The sequence below is a fragment of the Haliotis rubra genome, unplaced genomic scaffold, assembly GCF_003918875.1.
Source record: "Haliotis rubra isolate DU_JTF1 unplaced genomic scaffold, ASM391887v1 Scf310, whole genome shotgun sequence".
In the NCBI taxonomy this organism is placed as follows: domain Eukaryota; kingdom Metazoa; phylum Mollusca; class Gastropoda; order Lepetellida; family Haliotidae; genus Haliotis; species Haliotis rubra.
In genome coordinates this window covers 235,502-262,095 of record NW_025766981.1, presented here as the reverse complement: position 1 = coordinate 262,095, position 26,594 = coordinate 235,502, and the positions used below count along the sequence as shown (strand labels likewise).

At 42.3% G+C, this 26,594-nt stretch overlaps 1 protein-coding gene across 1 annotated transcript; it reads right to left on the bottom strand.

Moving 5' to 3' along the window:
* Positions 1-548: 548 nt before the first annotated feature.
* On the bottom strand, positions 549-26,275 carry LOC124283166 (xanthine dehydrogenase/oxidase-like). Its single transcript, XM_046719190.1, has 24 exons — positions 26,190-26,275; positions 25,836-25,929; positions 25,464-25,576; positions 25,163-25,353; positions 24,603-24,753; positions 24,163-24,343; positions 23,548-23,726; positions 22,910-23,029; positions 22,083-22,313; positions 21,316-21,379; positions 18,256-18,325; positions 14,541-14,628; positions 13,136-13,222; positions 12,831-13,022; positions 12,200-12,345; positions 11,078-11,159; positions 10,552-10,647; positions 9,877-10,005; positions 9,202-9,276; positions 5,165-5,217; positions 4,768-4,885; positions 2,279-2,365; positions 1,893-2,060; positions 549-930 (listed from the first exon to the last, which is right to left on the bottom strand). The coding sequence occupies exons 2-24, from the start codon at positions 25,855-25,857 to the stop codon at positions 754-756; spliced, it is 2,820 nt and encodes a 939-aa protein (XP_046575146.1). The 5' UTR covers positions 25,858-25,929; positions 26,190-26,275; the 3' UTR covers positions 549-753.
* Between the last annotated feature and the right edge of the window lie 319 nt (positions 26,276-26,594).

The window sequence follows — 26,594 nt, the reverse complement described above, 5'->3', positions numbered from 1 at the left end:
GAAGGAGAAAAGGTCCATTTTTCAGGGTCCACTATGGCCCCTTTCCCGTTATTCGAGATAACTACTGGATCGTCCCCAGGCAAAAATGCCTTAACGACTGATCCAATGAAAGTTAATTTACCACTGCCCCACACTTCGTTATGGCAGTTGAGTGAGTTTGGTTTTACTTCGCTTTTAGCAATATTCCTGCAGTATCACGGTGGGAAACACCAGAAATGGGCTTCACACATTTTATTGTACCCATGTGGGAAATCGAACCCGGGTCTTCGGCGTGACGAGCGAATGCTTTAACCACTAGGCTACCACACACCCCTTCTGACAGTTGAAACAACCAAACATGGTGTATTGGCTATCAGATGTCTCTCTTTCCAGTACCACGATATTGAATATCGTGCTCATATCAGCTTCAAAAGCCATGCTTTGGAATGCATGGGTCTTGTTAAATTAGAAAACAGGTGTAATACACAAAAATAGCATATGACTCACAGAAATAGGGGGATGAAAACGTCTACAGAATAACGGTATTAAAGCAAAACAAAAGTACACACTTTAATGTGAACGCATTTAAATGCAAGATCCTGGTTACAAGTAATATGAATATGAGATGTCTTGATCCTCAGTGCAGACATATTGTAAAGATGCGATGACATTATTATGATAAAAGAAAATATACTGGATGATTAAAATTGGTTCTTGTAGACGCAGACATTATGGTGTGTCAGTTGGCCGTGTTACGTCCGATGTTAAGAAACGTCAATCTGTTAGTTTGGAGATACAGGCCCGACAAGCCTCACGGATCCTCTCCGAAGTAGCTGGCACCCGCAAATCGAAATCCGATTCACAGCCATTCTCCTTCCGACAATCCAAGATAGCGCCTTTAAGTGCGAGGTACACCGACATAGCAATGCATATCGACGCTTCGCCGATACCCTGTGATGAAACAAAACATAAATAATGATGTAAGTACATGTACTTCATATGATATACAACAAGATATAACTTTGCCGAAGTTAAACGTATACGGAGAAGTTAAGCATTGGCAACGTGAACAGGTCATGCCAAATACCTTGCATAAAAATACATGCATGATCCCAAAGATTACGCAGGGTTAAACGTATACGGTGCCGTCATGCAAGGAGATCTTAGCGCTAAGGTGACCGTAACTCCTAGACCTTAACATGGACTTACGACAGACTTAGCGCCAAAGGTTGTTTTTCAGAAGGGCATCCTGGTTGATATTCGTGAAAGAACATCAGGTTATGCACGGGATCTACATAATTATCATCTTCTCTTCGTGGGATTCATATTCGGGAATGACCGTCAACAATGATAATCAACAATTATATAAAACTGACTGACTGAGTTTGGTTTTACGCCGCTTTTAGCAATATTCCAGCAACATCACGGCGGGGGACACCAGAAATGGGCTTCACACATTGTACCCATGTGGGGATTCGAACCCCGGTCTTCGGCGTGACGAGCCAACGCTTTAACCACTAGGCTACCCCACCGCCCAAATTATATAAAAAGTCAAAGAACTCTTCGGTTCCTTATTTCATAAGACACTATGGTGATTCCGGCTTTGAACAGGTACCGAACAACCTTTGCTGGTCGCTAGGGGCAACTTGGCGTTTCAGGTTCAGTCAGTCTGGGTGACTTGGTAGATTGCGTGCCATTGTGCCACGATGCCGTGGATTGAAGTTCATATTATCAATCATTGGATTGTCATGGCAACCCGCGGATGTACGCTGGAATATTACCAAGTGCAGAGTTAGGAAAAAAAGGAATCAACTTTCATCTTTTGGAAAAACTGTTGAAGGTTTTGAAGCAAACATCAGGCCTTCTGGACCTTCGTTTGATGCCGTGAAAAAGAAAACAAAAAAATAATTTACCTTTGAGGAGTGAATGCCATACGGGTTGTCGCTGTCTTTGAGCAGGGACACGTTGAGTTTCCGCGGGATGTTCCTCACGGTGGGTATCTTGTATTCACCTGGTCCCTCCTTCACCATCCATCCATCCTCAGACACCACGGCGCTCTCCAGCAACATGTGCCCACATCCCTGGAACATGAATAAATTAAATAATACCTTAGAAAAAGTATGTGTCCACAGCAACAAGCCTGAAATATTAGCCAGATTACTGACGAGCTCTCTGTCTCTCAGTGATTTACTATATAATAAAATAAAACCCTATTATTTTCGATGACTTCTTCACCCAACCAATTCAAACAAATATCCTACGATGCTTTACTCTCTTGACTATGCTCGTTTAAACTGACCATTTGGAAAGCGCCCTCTATCTGTCCGAGGTCGATCCCGGGGTTGAGGCTCCGGGCCACATCGATGACCATGTCCGTTTGGAGGATCTGGAGCAGGACAAACGCATGTCAAATATATAATACTCATCTCCCACAATAGTTATGAAGGAGAAATGTCAACTTCAATAATGCTTAAATGCTAACAGTTACCGCATCAACAACTTCTACAAGAGGGCAAAAATTTTGAAACTTAAAAATATCATAAATTTATGTCATAAAATATAAAATATAACTGTTAGGAAAAACAAGATCACGTTGACTTTACGTTTTATATCCTACATGTCTGCAATTCATCCTGAACCTTTCGATACTTGATATCTCAACAGTTACCCCAAAACACAAAACTGAAACATTTCACTGATATAAGTATTCCAAATGACATCGAGCACCCATCAGAAAAGGGGAAAATTTGACGAATACGATCAGAAGGATTTGTCCTCCGTGAAATTAATGACAATAAAGATACTATCCAAAGAAAATGATACATTTATTTTATGTTACAAATACTCAAAAGCAAATTTGTGATTAATTAAAAAAATATTGGGCATTTTTGAGTTAAGATAAATTCACTTAAACGTTTTTTTGGCAGAACATGAGTTTATTCTCCAAAGAGCTCCGAACTTACTCGTTTTCAATACTCAAAGGTCAAGGGAAATTTCACGCTTACAACATATCTATTTTTACAGCTGTAAAATATTATCATTCCCATTATGTACTTTTTGCACTGTTGACTTTGGATCAATAATCCGTCTATGATTAAAATGTAGATGTTAAAACTGAAGCACGGGTTATCGAGACTGATACAATACAATAGTTCGATGTGAGAAATAACAAAATGTTATCTGTGGATTAAGGAAAAACGGAATAAACCAGTGATGTGTATTTTAACTAAATTATACATCTACAACAACAATTGTGCGAATCGCTTACCAACTTGTAATGGTCATACGATTTTGTTAACAAGTTCGGATCTCTTCATCACGTTGTTTGCTTACTCATAATGTTAATATAGAAAGTTCTGTTAGACTCACCGGCATGCGGACATACCTGGCACTAGCCTTCAAACGGGTATACCTTTCGTTCCCATACAACTGGACATACCTGAAACTTCTCTGCAAGTGGACATTCCTGACGCTCCCCTACCCATACCTGACTTTACCCTGGAAGCGGACATACCTGGCTTTCCCCTACAAGTGGACATATGGAAGCGGTAAGTGGACATACCTGACGTCACCCTGTAAGTGCTTAATGTATCCCTGTAAGTGGACATACCTGCCTCTATACCCTGCAAGCGGACATACCTGTCTCTATTACCCTTTAAGTGGACATACCTGACTTTACCCTGTAACATACCTAACGTCACCCTGTAAGGACATACCTGACGTTATCCCTGTAAGTGGACATACCTGCCTCTACCCTGCAAGTTATCCTCTATCCTGCAAGCGGACATACCTGTCTCTACCCTTTAAGTGGACATACCTGACTTTCCCCTGTAAGTGGACATACCTGACGTTATCCTGTAAGTGGACATACCTGACTTCTACCCTGCAAGCGGACATACCTGTCTCTATCCTGCAAGCGGACATACCTGTCTCTACCCTGTAAGTGGACATACCTGTCTCTACCCTTTAAGTGGACATACCTGACTTACCCCTGTAAGTGGACATACCTGACGTTATCCTGTAAGTGGACATACCTGACGTTATCCTGTAAGTTGACATACCTGCCTCTACCCTGCAAGCGGACATACCTGTCTCTACCCTGTAAGTGGACATACCTGACTTACCCTGTAAGTGGACATACCTGACGTTATCCTGTAAGTGGACATACCTGACGTTATCCTGTAAGTGGACATACCTGTCTCTACCCTTTAAGTGGACATACCTGACTTCCCCTGTAAGTGGACATACCTGACGTTATCCTGTAAGTGGACATACCTGACGTTATCCTGTAAGTGGACATACCTGCCTCTACCCTGCAAGCGGACATACCTGTCTCTATCCTGCAAGCGAACATTCCTGTCTCTACCCTGTAAGTGGACATACCTAACGTCACCCTGTAAGTGGACATACCTAACGTCACCCTGTAAGTGGACATACCTAATGTTACCCTGTAAGTGGACATACCTGTCTCTACCCTGCAAGCGGACATACCTGTCTCTATCCTGCAAGCGGACATACCTGTCTCTACCCTTTAAGTGGACATACCTGACTTTCCCCTGTAAGTGGACATACCTGTCTTTATCCTGTAAGTGGACATACCTGACGTTGTCCTGTAAGTTGACATACCTGCCTCTACCCTGCAAGCGGACATACCTGTCATTATCCTGCAAGCGGACATACCTGTCTCTACCCTTTAAGTGGACATACCTGACTTTCCCCTGTAAGTGGACATACCTCACGTTATCCTGTAAGTGGACATACCATTTGCTCTCCTGCAAACATACACACCTGACATTCTCCTGTGAGACAATCCACTTCTATCTCAGAACACCCTGCGCCATATGTTGTGTACTCGCTCGGCTGGCCCTTGCCGGTGTTGAAATCGAAGCCGCCCTGTTCCCGTGAACTGGGAACATAGTTGTTTCCAGTATTACATCATGTACCGCCAATCTAGAAGTACTTCCGGTCACAATTACATATATCATTTGACAATTCATGTTAATTACAAGCAAAGGTTAAAACTGGAAGAATAGTTCGTGAAGATAAATAGTCTAGCTATACCACAGCGACCGGTTACTGTAATTTGAGTTGAGCAGTTGAGCCATGCCTGTGTGAAGAGTGAAGGGTACATGAGACCAATATTGACTGGGTCTTTCAGGGAAGCCCTGAAGAAAAACGCTGTTACCTGTGGTATCCGGCTGCCGACAGATTGACATTAGTCAGGTAAGCCTCCTTCACCTGAAATGTGGACAGAACAGTGACGGGTGTTTAGATTCGGAAAGCAGGATGATGAGACAAGGCAAATGATATAGATTTACATAAAGGATGTGATCTGGAAGTGATCATCGCAATTGCACACAAAATTCCATATTTTGACAAGGAACTTTGGTGGATAATAACCGTCACTGTTAAATGTAACGACGTTTGGGGCTGTTTCCCTCCCCTTCTTTGCTGAAGATTACTGAAGAGGTCTGAAATAGTGTATTTATACCGAGACCAGTATACCGATATATGGAATATGGTCTCTGATTTATATTACCAAAACTATGACAAACGTAAAACACATTTTCCCGTTTCGAATATTCATATGTAAGCACAGAATATGTGCTGAGTACATGGCACCTATGTCATGTTAAACTCAAATCTTGATTCATTATACAGCAGACAACCAGAGATCTGGTTTGAGTATAAGCTCATGACATGACCTAACCCTTCGCGTTCAGCTGAACCAGACAACTCCTGATGACATTCTTCGGGAACCAAACCCTTCGTGTTCTGCTAACGCCCGGCATCTCATGATGACATCCTTCGAGAACCAAACCCTTCGCGTTCAGCTAACGCCGGCATCTCATGATGACATCCTTCAAGAACCAAACCCTTCGCGTTCAGCTAACACCGGCATCTCATGATGACATCCTTCAAGAACCAGACCCTTCGCGTTCAGCTAACACCGGCATCTCATGATGACATCCTTCAAGAACCAAACACTTCGCATTCAGCTAACGCCGGCATCTCATGATGACATCTTTTGAGAACCTAACCCTCTTCGCGATCATCTCATATAACGCAGGCATCTCATGATGATATCCTTCAAGAACCAGAACCCTTCACGTTCAGCTAACACCGGCATCTCATGATGACATCCTTCAAGAACCAGACCCTTCGCGTTCAGCTAACACCGGCATCTCATGATGACATCCTTCAAGAACCAAACCCTTCGCGTTCAGCTAACGCCGGCATCTCATGATGACATCCTTCAAGAACCAAACCCTTTGCGATCAGCTAACACAGGCATCTCATGGTGAGGTCTTCCAAAAACCAAACCCTTCGCGTTCAGCTAACGCCGGCATCTCATGATGACATCTTAAGAGAACCTAACCCTTTGCGATCAGCTAACGCAGGCATCTCATGGTGATGTCTTCCAAAAACCAAACCCTTCGCATTCAGCTAACCCCCGGCATCTCATGATGACCCTTCTTCACATCAGCTTCTCATGAGAACCAAACCCTTCACATTCAGCTAACCAAACCCAGCATCTCATGATGACATCCTTCAAGAACCAAACCCTTCGCGCTTCAGCTAATGCACAGGCATCTCATGGTGACATCCTTCAAAAACCAAACCCTTCGCTGTTCAGCTAACACCGGCATCTCATGATGACATCCTTCGAGAACCTAAACCCTTTGCAATCAGCTAACACAAGCATCTCATGGTGAGGTCTTCCAAAAACCAAACCCTTCGCGTTCAGCTAACGCCCAGCATCTCATGATGACATCCTTCGAGAACCAAACCATTAGCAATCAGCTAACGCAGGCATCTCATAGTGAGGTCTTCCAAAACCAAACCCTTTGGCATTCAGCTAACGCCCGGCATCTCATGATGACATCCTTCAAGAACCAAACTCTTCACATCACCTAACGCTTATCTCAGAACCTCAACCCTTCAGCGATCACCTAACGCAGGCATCTCATTATGACATCCTTCAACACCTAACTCCTTTGCGATCAAATAACGCAGGGCATCTCATGGTGGGGGTCTTCCAGAAACCAAACCCTTCGCGCTCAGCTAACGCAGGGCATTTCATGATGATATCCTTCAAGAACCAGACCCTTCGCGTTCAGCTAACACCGCATCTCATGATGACATCCCATGAGAACCTAACCCTTCGCGATCAGCTAACACAGGCATCTCATGGTGACATCCTTCAATAACCTAACCCTTCGCGATCAGCTAACACAGGCATCTCATGGTGACATCTTTGAGGTCTTCAAACAAAATCAAACCCTTCTCATGGTGATCAGCCAAACCCTTCGTTCAGCTAACACCCGGCATCTCATGATGACATCCTTCGAGAACCTAACCCTTCCTTCGCTAATCAGCTAACAAACAGGTATCTCATCTGTGAGGTCTTTCAAAGACCAAACCCTTGGCATTCAGCTAACACCCGCATCTCATGATGACATCCTTTTTGAGAACCAAATGACATCCTTCAAGAACCAAACCCTTCGCATCATCTAATGCAGGCATCTCATGGTGACATCCTTCAAAACCAAACCCTTCGTGTTCAGCTAACACCGCATCTCATGATGACATCCTTCGAGAACCTAACCCTTTGCGATCAGCTAACACAAGCATCTCATGGTGAGGTCTTCCAAAACCAAACCCTTCGCGTTCAGCTAACGCCCAGCATCTCATGATGACATCCTTCGAGAACCAAACCATTAGCAATCAGCTAACGCAGGCATCTCATAGTGAGGTCTTCCAAAACCAAACCCTTGGCATTCAGCTAACGCCCGGCATCTCATGATGACATCCTTCGAGAACCTAACCCTTCGCGATCACCTAACGCAGGCATCTCATTATGACATCCTTCGAACACCTAACTCCTTGCGATCAAATAACGCAGGCATCTCATGGTGGGGTCTTCCAGAAACCAAACCCTTCGCGTTCAGCTAACGCAGGCATTTCATGATGATATCCTTCAAGAACCAGACCCTTCGTGTTCAGCTAACACTGGCATCTCATGATGACATCCCATGAGAACCTAACCCTTCGCGATCAGCTAACACAGGCATCTCATGGTGACATCCTTCAATAACCTAACCCTTCGCGATCAGCTAACACAGGCATCTCATGGTGAGGTCTTCCACAAAACTAACCCTTTGCGATCAGCTAACGCCGACATCTGATGGTGACATCCTTCGAGAACCAAACCCTTCGCAATCAGCTAACGCAGGCATCTCATAGTGAGGTCTTTCAAAGACCAAACCCTTGGCATTCAGCTAACACCCGGCATCTCATGATGACATCCTTTGAGAACCTAACCCTTCGCGATCAGCTAACGCAGGCATCTCATTATGACATCCTTCGAGAACCTAACTCTTTGCGATCAAATAACGCAGGCATCTCATGGTGGGGTCTTCCAGAAACCAGACCCTTCGCGTTCAGCTAACGCAGGCATCTCATTATGACATCCTTCAAGAACCTAACCCTTTGCGATCAGCTAACACAGGCATCTCATGGTGAGGTCTTCCAAAACCTAACCCTTTGCGATCAGCTAACGCCGACATCTGATGGTGACATCCTTCAAGAACCAAACCCTTCGCGTTCAGCTAACACCGGCATCTCATGATGACATCCTTCAAGAACCAAACCCTTCGCGTTCAGCTAACGCCCGGCATCTCATGATGACATCTTAAGAGAACCTAACCCTTTGCGATCAGCTAACGCAGGCATCTCATGGTGAGGTCTTCCAAAAACCTAACCCTTCGCGTTCAGCAAATGCAGACATGACGCTGGACTTCGAGAGCCTCACCCTTCGTGTTCAGATAAAGTAGACAGCCGAATTTGTTGACCGTAATGTTATTATAACCAGAAAGTAAGGAACCCTTTGGCCAGTGCTGTATCTGCTATATCTGTAACTGTTGTACCCGGTCACAACAAACGCACAGAAAACTCTAGAGCACTTAGCACGACAAAGAATGAAATACTGTTTACCGAATTCAGCATTAGTCTGGATATATATCCGTATGGACACCAATAACGCTTTGAACCCATGAAGGACATTTAACCCGAACGTCAGGTGAGACTCGCCACCGTCCAATTTACCACAGACGCCAGGCCCTGTGAACAATGACGGGTGTTTGGATTCGCTACACAGGATGCTGGGACTAGGCAAATGATATAGATTCACATTAAGGATGAGATCTTGAAGTGACCTACCCAGTCCTTCCAGGTCTTGTCGGGGTTGTTCTTCTTGATGGGCTCCAGTCGTCGCGTTATCTCCTCACACGCATCCTGCAACAACCAGAAAGATACGGATAGAGGGCATGGGACGAGCAAAGTAGCTGACCGAGGAGTACCTAAGGCTTTCTTCACTACAGCTCATTATTGGCTAGGGTCAGATATATCAGATGAGCTGCTGGAATCGGCCATGTCTGACTCAACAACAGGCAGTAGGCACAATTTATAACATAGTAATGTGTACTTGACCTGTGCTATCGCTATGACGTCTCCCGTATTTGAACAGATTCAATGAGGTGAACGTCACAGACTTCTTGAAACTTCAGTCCATTGGCTTTGATCGCAGAACGAACGGTAGGTACCGCTTAAGTCACATGAGTTTATTTCACAGTGATGTAATATTGATTTTGAAAGAATGGATTACACTTCAGAACACTATAGAGGAACCGCAGAGGAACCATGAGACGATGGCCTTGACAGGTCAAGGTGATGTGATGTCCACTGACGTTTGAAACAATGCATTGAATTTTCAGACCAGAATACAGAAAACGTAGGTTGCATACCTTGGCCACAAAGCCTGTTGACATCTGTGTTGAAGTTAGAAACAACGTTTTACACTTTTTCAAAACCATACTGGATCGATATGAAGCTGACCTTGACTGCCATGCCGTTCAGGTCTGAGCTGATACTGGCCGCCGTCGAAGACGCGTTGGGGACTGTGTCGGTGCTCGTCTCGGCGATGTGGATGGTGCTGGCTGGTATTCCAAGAAAATGGGACGCCACCTGGTTTATGATAGGACAATAACCTAACTGTTGTTATATATCACAGCTGAACACAAATTATACTGGATGTTTAGCTAAATGTTGCTTCACGTGTTAATGGCTATACGTGTTTGCTGATAATAGAAAAGTTGTAGGACCTGTCAGTCTCGCGAGGCGCTACATGTACTTCTGGTTCTAAGCTAGTTCCCGGCTCCCTTTGCCCGCGCCAACTTGCGATATGCCAGACGGTACCCATCTTACTGGTGACAAGTATATTTAAGAACCAGTTCTGGTTCTAAATTGCGCGACCGCAAAATATGACTTTACCAGACCAGACCAAGTGTACCATTCGTCACCACTCGCCCCTTTCCGTAACCTCCAAGATGATTGCCATGCAGCTTGTCCCGGAATAACACGGTGTTTTATCGGAAATTTCTTATTCCTGCTAGGAATATGGGTTCCTTACTGTAAACTGACAACTATGAGACCAATGTTGTTTGTCGCCGGAAGAATTAATCTCGCGAAATGCCGTGACCTACTTACGGGCCCAATTGCTTTTAGCACTACCTGTATCATCTTGATGTAGAGCCCCTGGCCCATCTCCGTCCCTCCCTGGGTCAGCAGCACTGAGCCGTCCACGTACACGTGCACCAGTGCACCTGCCTGCAACATAATACCAGTCTTGAATATCCATCCAAACAGAATCCATTTGAAAATCAGTGATGACACAGTAAAGATCCGAGTTAGAATCGGTCTTCAGCAACATATGCTTGTCGTAGGAGACGACTAACGGGATCGGGAGGTCAGACTCGCTGACTTGGTTGACACATGTTATCGTATCCCAAATGTGTAGATCGATGCTCATGCTGTTGATCACTGGGTTGAACACTCGATTATTTACAGACCGCCACCATATTGCTGGAATATTGCTGAGTGTGGCGTAAAACTAAACTCACTCATACCACCCAATAGTTAGAATACGGGTTTATAAACATGTTCATTAAATAACGAACATTCGGCCGTTTAACTGTTTTGTTACAGCCACCCTACTGGTGACTAGAATATCTTCAACATAACAACTCTGTCCACATACCTTACACAGATACTTCTCGTTGTACCCGACACCAAAACGGTAGGGAACCATCGCAAAGCCACGTTTCTTCCAACGACTGTGTCTGTAGTATACGTAAACACAGTGGTTGAAATACATGTAAATGCACAACCCTACAGGTTATACGTTTTTTGCAAATTAAAAGGAATAAGTATGACATAACATTCTCCATAACCTTCGAGTAGCATTTAGAAAACGGTATGATGAAGAGGAACACTTTTCTTATTGACAGACAACTTCTTAATTGCAACAGAGGCGACGTTTTGGTGTAGATACTAACACCGTTATCAAGCAAGTAACTGCAATAATGAAGTTGTCGACCCATAAAATGTGTTCATCTTCAACATTCTCCATGTTGAAGGACGTATAGACTGAGAGAAGACCTAATGCGAGTGTCCTGACCAGAATGATTATTACGAAACCCTACAGAGCTGATTCTGTGGATATGTCCTTCATTACCTGTCCTGTTAAACCATTGCCCCTGGTTCATCTGTTAACCTGTCATATCTGCCATATCTGCTAACATCCTGCCCCTGACGCACCTAATGAACTCCTGCACCTGACATACATACCTGTTAAAACCTGCCAAGACTCACCTGTTAAACTCTTACACATGACATACATGATAAAGTCACACCCAGACATACCTGTTAAAACCTGCCAAGACTCACCTGTTAAACTCTTGCACATGACATCCATGATAAAGTCACGACACAACTTACCTGTTAAAACCTGTCAAAGTGTCACCTGTTAACCTCTTGCACCTGACTCACCTGTTGAATGTCTGTAAACGACAAACACAGTAATCAAACGCCCTGACTCGACTGTTAAATCCTTGCACCATCTGTTAAAACCCTCATCCTGACATACTTGGTAAATTGTTACTCAACTCACCTGTTAAACATCTTCGCGCGACTCACCTGTTAAACACCTTCGAATGTTCCTATTTGACAACGGTACAAGAATCAGTATCGAAACGTCGCACTCACCTCTTAAAATCCACCTCTTAAAACCCTAATCCTGACATACTTGGTAAATTGTTACTAAACTCACCTGTGAAAACGTTTGTCTGACTCACCTGTTGAACACCTTCGTCCGACTCACCTGTTAAATTCCTGCACCATTTTTGTCCGGGCTTCATACTGACTTTGCTCCAGACACTGACTCCAACACCTGGACAGCGTACAGTTGTCCAGCAACATACACGACACCGTCATGTCTCCCTCTCTCAACATGTTTATTTCACGCACCTGCAAACACGCGTACCATATAGATCGTATGCTTGGGTCAACAACAATCGGGTAAATGGTTCTGCGAGGGGATCGTATTCGTATTTCCATAACACTTACACTAAACATCCTACTTTTAAGAATTTGTTGCTAAAGAGAACACAATCCAGAGCATGTCAGCAAACTGGAGAAATGCCAGTGTGATGCTTGTCATCCCTGCATGGAACGTGTAAGTGTCTGTGTGATTAGTTTTACGCTGCACTCAGCAATATTCAAGATATATAGCGTCGGTCTGTAGATAATCAAGTGTAGACCACACAATCCAGTGATCAACAGCATTAGCATCGACATTCGCAATTGGGGTAGGATGTGTCAACTAAGTCTGCGAGCCTGACCACCCGATGCCGTTAGTCGCCCCTTCCGGCAAGCATGGGTTACTGAAGACCAATTCTAACCCGTATCTTCACGGGTACCAGTGAGGGAACAGGGATGGTATAAGTACTCACCTGAATGTCAGTCATGTTGAGTCTGCAGGCGACCTCCGTCATTATCATCTCTGACACCAGGAAGCAGTCCGGCATACCGAACCCTCTGATGGCTGTATTAGGAGGAGTGTTTGTCTTACACAGGTACCCCGTTATACGGCAGTTGGGATAACGGTACGCTGACTCGAAGTTCAGCACACATATCTGCAGGAACTGTGAACATTTGAAGCGTAACTAGGGTAGACATGTGATGGTGATGTCGAACACTCTTGTCCATTACGTAGGAAAGGTGCTTTCAGCTTCTGGGAGAATAAATATATACTCACGGCATAGGCGATGTCTGCAGCATGACCAGCGTCGACGTACATGTCCATGACAACGCTCTGGATCCGGCCGTCTTTGGTGTAGCCGACCTGAAGAGTGAGTGAGTGAGTTGAGGTTTGCGTCGCTTTTAGCAATAATCCAGCAATAGCACGGCGGGGGACACCAGAAATGGGCTTCACACGTTGTACCCATGTAGGGAATCGAACCCCGGTCCTCGGCGTGACGAGCGAACGCTTTAACAACTAGGCTACCCCACCGCCCCTACACAACAGATAATCATTGAAGATTAAAGAATGATTCTGAATCATTTGAAACCTTATCTTCAGTATAACAGTTGACATTTCGAAAGATGCAGTCAAAACCAAAAACTTGAACTGAAATCGAAAATATAATCTGGGTGTATATCTTTGGACTTTTACAGATAGGATGGTAGGGTGGGGATGGAAAACAAAAGGACATACAACCGATATAGAGATTATTAACCGAGAGTGTTTCCGTACCATTAATATCATATATTAGGAATAAAAAATTGTACTATGCGTGCCTTTGGCGAGCATAATACATATTTTTTACTCCTAATATATGATATTAATGATACGGAAACACACGAGGTTAATAATCTCTTTATCATATAATGTCATTCTTAAAATTACTCTAAAAAAAGAAGCAACTCGTACGTGAATTTATTTGAAGAGAATCGAGCATTCGCGTAAGAATACTTAGCGGTACACTAAGGTGAAGGTCGTTCATGGCGGCGGCATATGGTTGTGACTAGTCGCTAATACAGTGCAAACATAACTCATGCTTAAAATAAGATCTTTCTGTCTCAAAAGAACAACACAATCGGGCAGGATTTTTCCTGGCAGTGTTTTTATTTTCATTGCGGGTAATCACCTCATCAATATCAGTTTCTGATACCTGACGGAACCGATTCGTTGTCTGTATTTTGATCGATAGATCGAAATCCTTGGTTGGTACCTTTCTTAGACGATTGCCTTTCAATGGTCCCTCATAATCCGTATCTCAATTTCAACGAAGTACTCCGTTTCATGTTTTCCAAAGTCAATTACTGCAGTAACGACTCCAGAACCTCTGTCATCAATTCTTACAGAATCACCAATTTTGAGAATGGGGACAGCCATGTTTGTTTACAAACAATGTAAACACGCGACGACGTCATCAATGAAATGTTAACGTTGTAGGATTCGCATGGCGTGTATGGAGTTTTGTGAAAGTAGTTCGTGGATTGACGTAATTTGCATAGTTATCAGATTTGGATACCAAGTTTATCAGATTGCTTTATTGCAACGATAACACCCTCCATTAGATGATAAACTCTTTTATAATAAGCAGTTAAAGATCCTGCCAGAGTAACAGCGCTATAGTATTAGATGTTGATGTCCTTACTTTGTACTTGGCGTGAAACCTGGGCCCCTTCCCCGAGATGGTCATGTCCGTTCTCCTGTCCAGCACACACCTCACCGGCCGCCGGTACCTAGAGCAGCGACAACATAGTGTGTACACGACGTCATTCCAGAACGTTCTCTGCGACATAGATGTTATTGCTTAGCCTGGTGGGCATAGCGTTTACTTGTCAAACCGAAGCCTCAGGTTCGATCACATCGGGAGTAGCATGAGAAGCTCATTCTAGACGGCCCTCCCCTCAATATGGCTGCAAATGCTTGTGTAACGTGATGTTTCCTTTATTCACGCATACATTTCAGGTTGGGTCGAACATGCATCGACTTACTGAAAGTGAGTGAGTGAGTTTAGTTTTACGCTGCTTATAGCAATATTCCAGCAATATCACGGCGGGGGACACCAGAAATGGGCTTCACACATTGCACCCATGTGGGGACTCGAACCCGGATCTTCGGAGTGTCGAGCGAACGCTTTAACCACTAGCTACCCCGTCAGTACATATAAATTTCATTCTACAGCACAGGTAATCCCACATCCCACCCCCTAAAAATCACACATTTTATGCTCCAATTAGCAAAAACAAAGGATCCAATGACCAGAAATCCCACATCCCACATTTCATCCTAAGATAAATGTTAAACCTCCGTGGCACAATAGGACAACACCAGAAAAATGTTTTTTGGAAAATTTTGGAAATAATTTTTTTTAAACTTATACCAATAGTGACAACCTCACTTACTCTTGCTCGTTTCAAAATATTTTCCTAAATAATTGTAAACGATTTCGGCAGAAAATTTATTTAAGATAATAGTTTCAAATGGTGACGTTTTTCAGAAATTTTCAAACTCCACTCTCCATCCGAATGATAAATTATATCAATACTATTCATTTCTGGCGTGTATCCTGTCGTGAGTGGGTAAGTCTGACGAGGGCCATGTGTGTGTGTGTGTGTGTGTGTGTGTGTGTGTGTGTGTGTGTGTGTGTGTGTGTGTGTGTGTGTGTGTGTGTGTGTGTGTGTGTGTGTGTGTGTGTGTGTGTGTGTGTGTGTGTGCGTGCGCGCACACGTCCCGAACAATGGCTGTGTGAGTTGGGTGATCACGTGTTTCCTCGGAGAAACATCTCGCAAGCACCATTCATATATCGTTTTAGATTACTTCACAGAATAACTACAGAGATGCTGTCCATCTTAATAAGACATTATGATGCTAGTAGTACTCATTTTAAACGTACATATATTTTAAAGCTTGTGCAGAATAAGTTTTAAATTACATTAGTTAAACAATGTGTTTAGGTACGATATTGATGAGATATTGTCAAAGGAACTTTAACTCTTAACACCTTAAAGTAATACGCATGAATTTATTTTAATGTAGACGGTAGCCTGTTACAATATATTAACCCTAAGTTCACAGCGGTATTTTCCCGCATCTTAGCAATAATATTATATAGCAATAAATATGAAATTTATCCTACACTATCGCGATGTGGGTGATATTAAAAGTGTGAGAGCAAGAAATTTTTGTGAATTTTCTCGTTCTCAGTAGAAATTCTTAATAGTTGTTCATACTCGACTAGAATACGGTACACAAGATCATTATCTGAGCGGTTTATTACACCTATCAAGATGTATAAATTCGTGAATATCACCTTTGTTCAAGACAATCGCATGAACATAATTATAAACCACTTATCAGACAGATAAAGTAATCTGTATCACATGATAGATAATACGTGATTGTGATAACATATGTGATGATCGAAGTTGATACAAAGTACTAGCGTGTTAGGTTCTGCAGCTTTTCAACAGATCATTAAACACGCGGCTTAAAATTTATTGTTAGCAACAAAATCTCCCTCAGTTTGCTAGTGAACTCACTATCGCATATGTATAAAGACAATGTACGTTCCAAACGAATACCATTCTCGTTTTAGCCTAACTGCTATAATTCTATCTAACAACCTATCACTTGATACAGCACTCACATAATAACAAATTTCAATAAGAGTGGAAACATTGAGGATACCTGTACATGATAGTCCTTTTGATGAGGTAAAGTGCACAAAATAATTAAACAAAAAAGATATAGAGTACTGAAACATCTTCTCTATATAAATAATGAATATACTCACCTATATCCTTAAATTCTTCTTTGAATCGATGCAACTCCACAATAGCATCGGCTTTAATAAGATATCCAACAATAGTTATCATGTCATCGATATCCAATAATACAACAGAGCTAGTGTCTGAGTTTTGAATGGAAAGTGATCCAAACAGTGGATCAAAAGTGAAATGAAATTTTTTATAACATGACTCAACAAACAACACGTGGTTTCGTTGTATGTCTTAGATTTTCGAATAAAGTTGATAAATAACGCTTTTAATTTGGAAGCTGTTTCAAAATCTAAAATAAAATCCGAGGCGATATTATTTCCAATTTTAAGTTCGTACTCTGTTTTTGTAGCATTAAATGTAACGTGAACAACCATTACATGAAATATTCCAACTAAATTCGTTGCGTACAGTGGTGCGCTTTAAGATGTAAACGAATTTTGCAAACCCTTAAATAGGTTAAAAGCTATTGATGATGTGGCACGTATGCATACTTAAACGAACTGTCGCGGTACTAACAAATTCTTTTCATCACCAGTTCTACTGATAAAATGTTGAAACGTAACACGGAGGGGTCTTTTACATCTCAGTTCTATAGACAGTAATACAAAGCGAACCATCTTGACCTACAGATCAAGCTACTTGTCAGCACTTTGACACAATACGATAATGAGAAAACCGATGCATGAACGTGATACAGCGTTTCTCTTGCTGATGACACAAGGCGAATTTCAGTTTCATTACAGTGCACGAAATTCCTACCACGAGATGGACTCGTGATGGACTAGAGCGCGCATGTGTCTTGAAACAAAATCGCTAGATGTTTGAGTCTATTTTGGAAACTCGACCCAGCCAAGAACAAACAGAGAAACTTTAACACCTCGCGGGTTTCAATTAGTTTCTCATCAAATAACACGCCGACACCGCCTAGACACCGCCTATGCATCCACTTTCAACATTTACCCCTGAGAGTCACGCTGTCCTTTCATAGCTGTTCTATATATAGAGTACACCATGCATTGAGTATCATCCAGTCATGCCGCCCTTTCTTAACTGTTATATATATATATATATATATATATATATATATATATATATATATATATATATATATTTGAATAGTCAGCATTCCAATTGTTGTGACACTAAGCAAACCGTAATTCAAATATAGCGGGAAGCATCCATTCATGATAAATAATTTTCTCACTAAAATCAATCATTAACTTCTTAATGAAGAAGACATTGTGTATCACTACGCTCAATGAAGCTGGGTGTGGGATTACTAGCTAATTACTGTATTGTGAGGTTATTTTAGGATGAAATGTGGGATGCCATCCTTTCTTAACTGTTCTATATTATATATACATGTATACTTAATGAAGCTTGGTGTGGGATTACTAGCTAATTACTGTATTGTGAGACTATTTTAGGATGAAATGTGGGATGTGGGATGTTTGATTTCTGGTCATTGGTTCCTTTGTTTTTGCTAATTGGAGCATGAAATGTGTGATTTCTTTGGGGTGGGATGTGGGATGTGGGATTGTCTGGGCTGTAGAATGAAATTTATATCTACTCCCGTCGACTTACTTGTAGGCAGCCACGGCCACAGGCTGGGACAGGAGGTCGTTTCTCGTCTCCCTTCCACCAAAACCGCCACCTGTAAGTACAGTAAATTGATTAATACGTTTGGGTGTTTCGGATGGTGAACATAATGCATTACGAAGAACCATCAGTTTACCATGGCTCCTTATATACAAGGTTAAACGTACATGTACGAAATGTCAAGTCCTTGATAATAGACACACATCTGTACGAAACGACAAGCAAATCCGCCATAAGGGCCCTAACATCTGTGTGAAACAAACTAGTGCTTGATAACGGTACTGACATATCCACCAAACGCGAAGCAAGTGCTTAGAGCATGTCCCTGGGTGATGGGAATGAGGCGCTATAAAAGTACTCTTATTATTATTATTATTATTACTAAAATCTGAAACCAAACCTCTAGCAGGTGCTTAGATAACCGCACGAACATTTGTAACTAAACCCCTACTAAGTGCTTGATAACGGTACAAACATCTGTAACTAAACCTCTTGCAAGTGTTGATAACGGTACAAACATCTTTAATCAAACCTCTAGCAAGTGTTGATAACGGTACAAACATCTGTAACTAAATCTCTTGCAAGTGCTTGATAACGTAACAAAACATCTGTAACTAAACAGCTAGCAAGTGTTTATAACGGTACAAACATCTGTAACTAAACCTCTTGCAAGTGTTGATAACGGTACAAACATCTGTAATCAAACTTCTAGCAAGAGTTAATAACGGTTCAAACATCTGTAACTAAACCTCTTGCAAGTGCTTGATAACGGTACAAACATCTGTAACTAAACATCTAGCAAGTGTTGATAACGGTACAAACATCTGTAACTAAATCTCTTCAAAGTGCTTGATAACGGTACAAACATCTGTAACTAAACATCTAGCAAGTGTTGATAACGGTACAAACATCTGTAACTAAACCTCTTGCAAGTGCTTGATAACGGTACAAACATCTGTAACTAAACATCTAGCAAGTGCTTGATAACGGTACAAACATCTGTAACTAAACCTCTAGCAAGTGTTGATAACGGTACAAACATCTGTAATCAAACTTCTAGCAAGTGTTAATAACGGTTCAAACATCTGTAACTAAACCTCTTGCAAGTGTTGATAACGGTACAAACATCTGTAATCAAACTTCTAGCAAGTGTTGATAACGGTACAAACATCTGTAACTAAACCTCTTGCAAGTGCTTGATAACGGTACAAACATCTGTAACTAAACATCTAGCAAGTGTTAATAACGGTTCAAACATCTGTAACTAAACCTCTTGCAAGTGTTGATAACGGTACAAACATCTGTAACTAAACCTCTAGCAAGTGTTGATAACGGTACAAACATCTGTAACTAAACCTCTAGCAAGTGTTGATAACGGTACAAACATCTGTAACTAAACCTCTTGCAAGTGCTTGATAACGGTACAAACATCTGTAACTAAACATCTAGCAAGTGTTAATAACGGTACAAACATCTGTAACTAAACCTCTTGCACGTGTTGATAACGGTACAAACATCTGAACTAAACCTCTTGCAAGTGCTTGATAACGGTACAAACATCTGTAACTAAACCTCTTGCAAGTGTTGATAACGGGACAAACATCTGTAACTAAACATCTAGCAAGTGTTAATAACGGTACAAACATCTGTAACTAAACCTCTTGCAAGTGTTGATAACGGTACCAAATCTGTAACTAAACCTCTTGCAAGTGTTAATAACCGTACAAACATCTGTAACTAAACCTCTTGCAAGTGCTTGATAACGGTACTAACATCTGTAACTAAACCTCTTGCAAGTGTTGATAAAGGTCCTAACATCTGTAACTAAACCTCTAGCAAGTGTTGATTACGGGACAAACATCTGTAACTAAACCTCTTGCAAGTGCTTGATAACGATACTAAAATCTGAAACCAAACCTCTAGCAGGTGCTTAGATAACCGCACGAACATTTGTAACTAAACGCCCTACTAAGTACTTGATAACGGTACAAACATCTGTAACTAAACCTATTGCAAGTGTTGATAACGGTACAAACATCTGTAACTAAACCTCTAGCAAGTGTCAATAACGGTACAAACATCTGTAATTAAACCTCTTGCAAGTGTTGATAACGGTACTAACATCTGTAACTAAACCTCTTGCAAGTGCTTGATAACGGTACAAACATCTGTAACTAAACCTATTGCAAGTTTTGATAACGGTACAAACATCTGTAACTAAACCTCTAGCAAGTGTTGATAACGGTACAAACATCCGTAACTAAACCTCTAGCAAGTGCTTGATAACGGTACAAACATCTGAAACTAAACCTCTTGCAAGTGCTTGATAACGGTACAAACATCTGTAACTAAACATCTAGCAAGTGTTTATAACGGTACAAACATCTGTAACTAAACCTCTTGCAAGTGTTGATAACGGTACAAACATCTGTAACTAAACATCTAGCAAGTGTTGATAACGGTACAAACATCTGTAACTAAACCTCTTGCAAGTGCTTGATGATGGTACTATCATCTGCAACTAAACATCTAGCTAGTGTTGATAACGGTACAAACATCTGTAACTAAACCTCTTGCAAGTGCTTGATAACGGTACTAACATCTGTAACTAAACCTCTAGCAAGTGTTGATAACGGTACAAACATCTGTAACTAAACCTCTTGCAAGTGTTGATAACTGTACAAACATCTGTAACTAAACCTCTAGCAAGTGCTTGATAACGGTACAGACATCTTTTACTAAACCTCTAGCAAGTGCTTGATAACGGTACTAACATGTGTAACTAAACCTCTAGCAAGTGCTTGATAACGGTTCAAACATCTGTAACTAAACCTCTAGCAAGTGCTTGGATAACTGCACAAAAATCTCTAACTAAACGTCAGTTGTATGTGCGTGATAAAGGTTCTAGCATCTACAGAGAATTTTCAAGCCAAAGCTTTGTAAAGACACGGGCATGAATACATTCCGACTGCAATGTTCAACGAGTTTTCTTACAACTGTCGTTGGTTGTACCAAATGATAGATCAAAGCCCACATATAACTTACCCAGTCTCTTGACATGACACACCACGCGGTTGAGAGGAATACCAAGTACCCGAGCTATACTATTCTGCAAAAAGGATAATAAGAGCGCATGTCAATAACAGGATGCTAATTGCTCACAAGATATGATAATCGCCCAAAGAAGATTACTTTTGTATTCTCAGTTTCCAGGGGAGTATACAATCGTTTGTGTTGTTTGTATGTTGTTAAACGCTGCACTCACCAATAATCTAGCTATGTGGCGGCGGTCTGTAAATAATTGAGTCTGGACCAGACAGTCCAGTGATAAACAGTATGAGCATCGATCTACGCTTTTGGGATACGATGACATGTGTCAACCAAGTCAGCGAGCCTGGCCAACCATTCCGTTAGCCGCCTCTTACCACAAGCATGGGTTGCTGAGGGCCAATTCTAACCCGGATCTTCACGGTCGTGTGGGGCGGGGATTGTATACATGCAACGTTGGGCATTATATATACGATCGCAGATACAATTGAAACACCCCAGTTGTATGATATCTGAATGTCATAACAGCAATACACCAAATACACTTTACTATATGGATGCATTCTGGACACGCAGTGTTGGTCTTCCAAGGTAATTGGGGCGGTGGGGTAGCCTAATTGTTAAAGCGTCCAGTCGTCGTGCTGAAGACCCTTGTCCGATTCCCCATATGGGTACAATCTGGTGTCCCTCGCCGTGATATTGCTGGAATATTGGTAAAAGCAGCGTAACATCATACTCACTTACTCAAAGACAATGATATATACCTGTGCCATCGAAGGATTTTGTGTCGTGCAGTAGAGGTCCACCTCGTTGTGTTCTGCTCTTGGCTTTACCAGAACACCATGACTTTCCATGTAGAAGTGTTCACGGGCGTCGATGTCCACGTGACCTTCAATGACGTCATCAGACGCAGCGAAACCGGCTTCAACGTCACCGAAGACGATGGCTGGTGTGGCTGGTTTCTCGGTGAAGAACGCCTTCTCCCGTATGGCGTCCTGGAACACCAGGTTTTCATGATGAATTGGTATGTGTTAACTTTGTTGATGCAATGATTGCAGGGCTTGCAAATGTATGATACAAGAACCATATTCATATTAACAATTGTTGAGTGCATCAATGATGTTAATATTTTCTAGTCTGCCAAAATTCGTTGTCCAACGGGACAGTCTTACAGCGGAGTGAGAGACAGAAGTCTGAATCAAGAAGGCCAGACGCCGTTGTTGCCTCTTCAGTCTATATTTGCATAACAGTGCACCCTGGTTATAATGCCCCTGGTTATAATGCCACCCTGGATATAATGTCATGTTTTTGCCCGAATTGATGTCCTAGCCTTACAATACACTGGTTATAACACCGAACTGAATATGATGCCATTTGCCAATGGCGTTTGGAACAAAAGTAATTTCTCCCTGGTTATTATGCCAATTACACAATTTCTCCTGGACAAACGGTGGCATTTTAACCAGGGTATACTGCGTAACTGGTAATGTAATACCAACAACCCTCAGAAATAGGTTCTATAGAACGAAGCACAGGCCCTTATTAACACGCACCTACGGCACAGAACTATATATATATATATAGCTAGTACCTCAATAGAAAGAATGGCAGGTAGATCCTCGTATGTCACCGTCACGTGTCTTGCTGCTTCCTGCGCCACCTGTCGATCTTCGGCAAGAACAAGGCCGATAATCTGACCACAACACTTCACCTGAAGAATTACTCAAGTTATTAATGAAATAGTCTCAGAAATTTAATTACTAGTATATAATAACGGACGCATCAAGAATCATGCCACTTCAGAACCCTAAATGTATCATCCTCATATGTCTACATTATATTCCGAATAAGGTTGCGTTTGAGCATTGACTACATCATTTGAGTGAGTGAGTGGGAGGTCTTCCGAGTTTTTTACAAAACTAGGAACGGTTCTATACTGATAAACAGCGTTCGAAATTAACGTCGGTCCTTTGGCCCTAAGACGACTGAAAACCACCGGACCCACAGCTTTTGTGTTCTGCGGGTCCTTATGGCATGGTTTGCTGGGAATTACTTATATTGTAGCTAAAATATAGGGCCCACACATTCTGATCAGGACACACAACTTACTGGTCCCGGGTCCTTAGAGCCTGCAGCTTTTCGGGGTTAAGGGCAAACACTGCTGATAAATGGAACTTCTTTGTAAGATTGAACAAAAATAGAATGATAGCCTTAAGTTTCTTAACTAACCTCTGTTTCAGCAAATGCCTGTTCACAGTGTATAGCACATCCCCACAGGTTCTTCCCTGGCACATCCTGGTGATCCACATATCCCGTTACCCCGGGCAACGCAATAGCTTCAGTCACGTCCACGTCCTTGATTCGAGCGTGTGGTCGCGTGCTCAGCACAAGTCCAGCATACAGTTCACCTACAATGTATGCACACTCTTGTATCGTACGTATAAGTGAGTTTGGTTAAAAGGCTTTTAACAGTATTCCTGTTATGTGATGGAAAGTCAGCTTAATTTTGGAGGAAAGACGTTTAGAAATTGTGTGAAACTCTCGTGTACTGGCGTTGAGATGGCTTTGACCTAACATGAACAGGGATTTAATCAACGATCGTAGGTTACTGGCGTGCCCAAGGGACGTAACTCAAAACAGCAAAATCACTGAGACAAGCAGCCCAATCAAGACCCCGTATGACACATATAAGCATACAAGTATCATAATGATCAGATAATATAACTTGATGGTACGACATATGGAAAATCATGTATGGGGGTTACGTTCTACGAAGCAAATATTGGCACCAGGATCAGAGCATTAAATACGTAGCACGAAGGTAAAACGTGTTGCCATAGCTACCTTCAGATCGCGGCATATCGTCCAGGTACACAGCCTCTCCACACGTCATCTGTAGGGCACTGGAGTGTGGGATAGGACGACGTATGGCATCTTCCGGAGGTTGATCTGGACCGACAGTGTCAAACACTCGGGTACTCTCGTAGTCCACAGTAGACAGCGCAGAGGGACCGTTCGGGGCAGTCTTCAGAGAAATGAAACAAGGTGATTATGTATTCGGGCACGATTTTAAAGGACAAAGAATTCTCGGTACAGTCAAGAGTGAAAACAGGTCGACAGTAGTGGCCATGAGTCGGATACGGACTGTACTGATTTTGAGTGAGTGTGCGTGTGTGTGTGTGTGCGTGCGTGCATGCGTGCGTGTGTGTGTGTTAATATCGTATGTTTAGCGCTGAAATCACCACCAATGCTCCCCACTGCATTCAGCTAAGTGCCTAGTTTACCTTTCCATTGACTTCCTCTTCTACCGCAAACATGAATTTGAAAACCTGGGCCATAGCGACATGCCGGGCGTCTACCGTGATGGTCGTCCTGTTATTAAGGATTTTACCAAGGGAGGTAAGAACGGCTGGCACCAGTGACAGAGACCAGCTCCTGTGAAAAAGAGAAGCACAAGTCAGGTATTTGAGACATGGAACTACTAGCCGACATCAGATGCCATGGCTAGTTGCCAGGAATAAACATGAACTAGTCAGACAATCATCGACATCCCACAAATACAATTCGCGTAAAAGGTAATTCACATGAATATATTCTGAGATGTAAGAGACATGCACGTGACAGGAAAATATTCATTAGAAAATGGTCGGAAAGATGGCATCAAATAGAATTTAGATGTTCAGAGATCTTAGATTCCAGCGTTGAACCAAAGATAAGTTCCAACATTTGTCAGTTGCAAATATATCACTTTTGTCTTTTCAGTATCATATTCAGGCTATTTCGTGTTAAAGGTCTCCGAGAAGGTGCTCTGTGGCTAAGCAATAATATCACTTCTCATACTCACTTTCCTGCCATTTCCTGCTGAAGATCTTGAATTTTCACAACCGGCTGGAAACATTTCCCGCCAAAAGTGAAATGAATGTCCTCGATAACATCACTTGAAATTGGTTGAAATGACATCGCCGTTACAGCATTAACGTATGACGTGTCAAACCCTCGGCGCACTGGCTGCTTGTAGAACATCACGTGATCACCCTGTCACCACAAAAATAAATCAATTTACGAAGAAATTTGATAACGCTGAAACTAAATAAGGAATACGTGTGATGTGAAAACAAAACCATAACTCTTACATCAACACTCACCTGTTTCGTGAAGGGCAAGGTGACATAGAGGAGGACGTCAGTGGGGTCAAGGCCTTTTAAGGGCGGCGTAGACTTCATCAAGTCACGGTAAGGCAGAGTGCGTTCACCTTTGACTGGGAAATAAAACTATAGCTGTAATGCAATACACTCATCTATTTAACACAAAGTTAAGGTTAAATGTATTATTTATTTATATTTATCATCAATCCTAATTGAAGACGCATTTTAGAACATGTCCTTGGATACCGAAAATTTCACATTGAAAAATAATGCAATTCTATATAGACAGCTGAAATGCACACAAAATCTACCTTTTGCCACCGTTTTGTAGGTGACAGCACTGCGTGTGTTAACTGCCAGAATTATGCTTACCTGCGTTGTCGACGTGGAGCATGGCGTCGAGAGCCAGGAAGACTGGTTGGAGATCGGAAACAGTGGCCGAGTTGAGAAGATTGCCCCCAATACTCTGTAATGAACGGTGATGTATTAAGTACTTTCTGTCATCACCAACCACCACCGACAAAGTTATCATCCTTCCAGTTTTAATTTTTCTGTTTATATCCCTGTTTAAGTAAGGGAACATGTTATCACGTTATAACTTGAGATTTCTAATTTAAAAGCACATACAATACAGAATTAGCATCTTAGCAAGATAAAGAAAATATCTGGTACTTTTCAAGACTTCAATGCCGTATTGTATCTATCAGAAACACTTATGCTACCCACCGCCACGTTCCTGACTTGTCCTGCAGCCACCCAGCGGAGAGCATCCTCAAGAACCCTCACAGACCGGGTCTTCCAACCTACAAGACACGTGTAGTGACAATGTAACGGCTAGTGGTTGCGAAGATCTCACGGGCATATCTTTACATAAATGGTCTCTTGGTTGAAATGACCTTTAATAGTCCCAAGTGACATGACCCCCTATATCTTCCGGATTGCAATGGCCACCTAATGTTTACCTCACAAGGCCTATATAATCAGCATCACTTACATGCCGTCTTATCTGGTCCGACCGCCGCCATATACCTGGAATATTGCTGAGAGCGGCGTAAAACTAAACTCACTCACTCACTCCTATGTGGTCCTTATCAAGATGCCATCCGTTATAATCCCCGGCGACGCGACCTC

Excerpts from the sequence above, each read along its gene's own strand:
- LOC124283166 (XM_046719190.1), bottom strand. The coding sequence starts at position 25,857 with ATGCTCCACGTCGACAACGCAG. Across the intron at positions 14,629-18,255 it reads GTGGCCGTGGCTGCCTACAA|GTACCGGCGGCCGGTGAGGT; the intron begins GTAAGTCGACGG and ends TCGCTGCTCTAG. Across the intron at positions 931-1,892 it reads ATGGCATTCACTCCTCAAAG|GGTATCGGCGAAGCGTCGAT; the intron begins GTAAATTATTTT and ends GTTTCATCACAG.